At 37.2% G+C, this 1457-nt stretch overlaps 1 protein-coding gene across 1 annotated transcript in view; it reads right to left on the reverse strand.

The window, feature by feature from the left end:
- Nucleotides 1-340: 340 nt before the first annotated feature.
- The window catches only part of LOC137621985 (uncharacterized), a 4815-nt gene continuing 3698 nt past the window's right edge, over nt 341-1457 (reverse strand). The window contains exon 4 of the mRNA XM_068352477.1: nt 341-1457. This exon is cut by the window's right edge and continues 320 nt beyond it. Within this exon, the coding sequence (XP_068208578.1) occupies nt 1013-1457 (445 nt within the window). The 3' untranslated portion in view covers nt 341-1012.

The raw sequence follows: 1457 nt of genomic DNA on the forward strand, positions 1-1457 counted from the left end.
TTGACTATAGTTATAATTTTGCTTGCTCATGCAACATTTGTCATCGTTAACGATCACTAAGCGTAACTCCTGCAGCATCACATGAAATTTAGCAAAACCAATATAGGAAATGAAGTTTTATTTCAATTATTTAGCTCAAAATTTGGAAATGATAAGATTGACTCGTTTAACCTTTATGAAAATTGAAATATTGAATTATTCCCGTTTTGATATCTTAATATTCTATAAAAAGTCAATACGAAGTTACATACTATAGTTCTGTATTTGGCAGTAGCCTATGCATTACTGGAAAGTCGGTCAACCAATCACACACAAAATAAAACCATAAACAATAGTATCTCAGCAGGATTACATAAACTTGTACCGTATCGCTGCATCATTTATTCTTCTACATTTATAATCAACATCAACATTAAGTAGAACTAGATATGTAAATATGTTTCAAAATATAGCCTACTGCTGAAGCTCACTAAAAAGAACATGAACAAAACCAGGTAACATTCAGTCTGTGTATATAGTGCACACAAATGCATAAGCCTTCATTATACTTTGGACTATGAAAACTAAAATCGGCACTAGCAATACCTTTAAGAGGATTCAGTGAGTTAATTTTTATAGTTTGGTGTACTGACCTATCACTAGAACCACTACACTGTTCAATGATTTATCAAGCCGGCAACAGCTTTACTAAAGGTGAAGTTGAAGGAAAATCACGTGAATGTAAAATCAAATATTTGTTAGAGAGCCTGAGTAGCCATAGCCTGTAAGATAGGGAGAGGTTGTGAACTTAAATGTAAACAATTAAGACTATGCATAGGCATGAGTAGAAGGAACGTTGTAAATACACATTAATAATTCCTAAACTACTGCAAGTGAAATGCACTGGCGGTACTAGCCTACTCCATGCAACACCTCCAGAATGAATTACGAACTTACATCCACTTGATTGAAATGTAACATAATGAGAAAACGTGGAATGGTCCGATGTACTTGTAGATCGTCTGCTTCATCTTCAAACAAGATAGACTTCTGCTCCGAATCGGGTCATGAATAAACTTTGTAACGCGAAGTCTTCACTGGCTAGGTAAGACATATTCGCCGTAGGTGAAACTTCGTATGTTGCATTTAAAGTAGATTCCTTGTCAGGATTTTGGAGGGTTCCAGTTACGTTCATCCACACAGTGTTGTTCAAATCTGCCGAGCCGTATAACAATTCCATGGTGCAATTTGTCCCACCTGTCACTGAGAAGGAATTCACGTGCTGCTGCGTATTACCATGGGAAAAAGTTCCGTTTTGAAGCATAATATTCCTCGAAGCATAGTATCCAGTGTTTAGTGATCCGAGCGTATAGGCCGATGCCTGAGCCACTCCCTCGGTGCTTTGTACAGAGTTACCCTGAGAGACTCCTGTGTAGTTTCCTATCAAAGCGAAGATGCCATTCGGTAACTTGGAAAGA

Source organism: Palaemon carinicauda, chromosome 28 (genome assembly GCF_036898095.1).
Source record: "Palaemon carinicauda isolate YSFRI2023 chromosome 28, ASM3689809v2, whole genome shotgun sequence".
NCBI classification, from domain to species: Eukaryota; Metazoa; Arthropoda; class Malacostraca; order Decapoda; family Palaemonidae; genus Palaemon; species Palaemon carinicauda.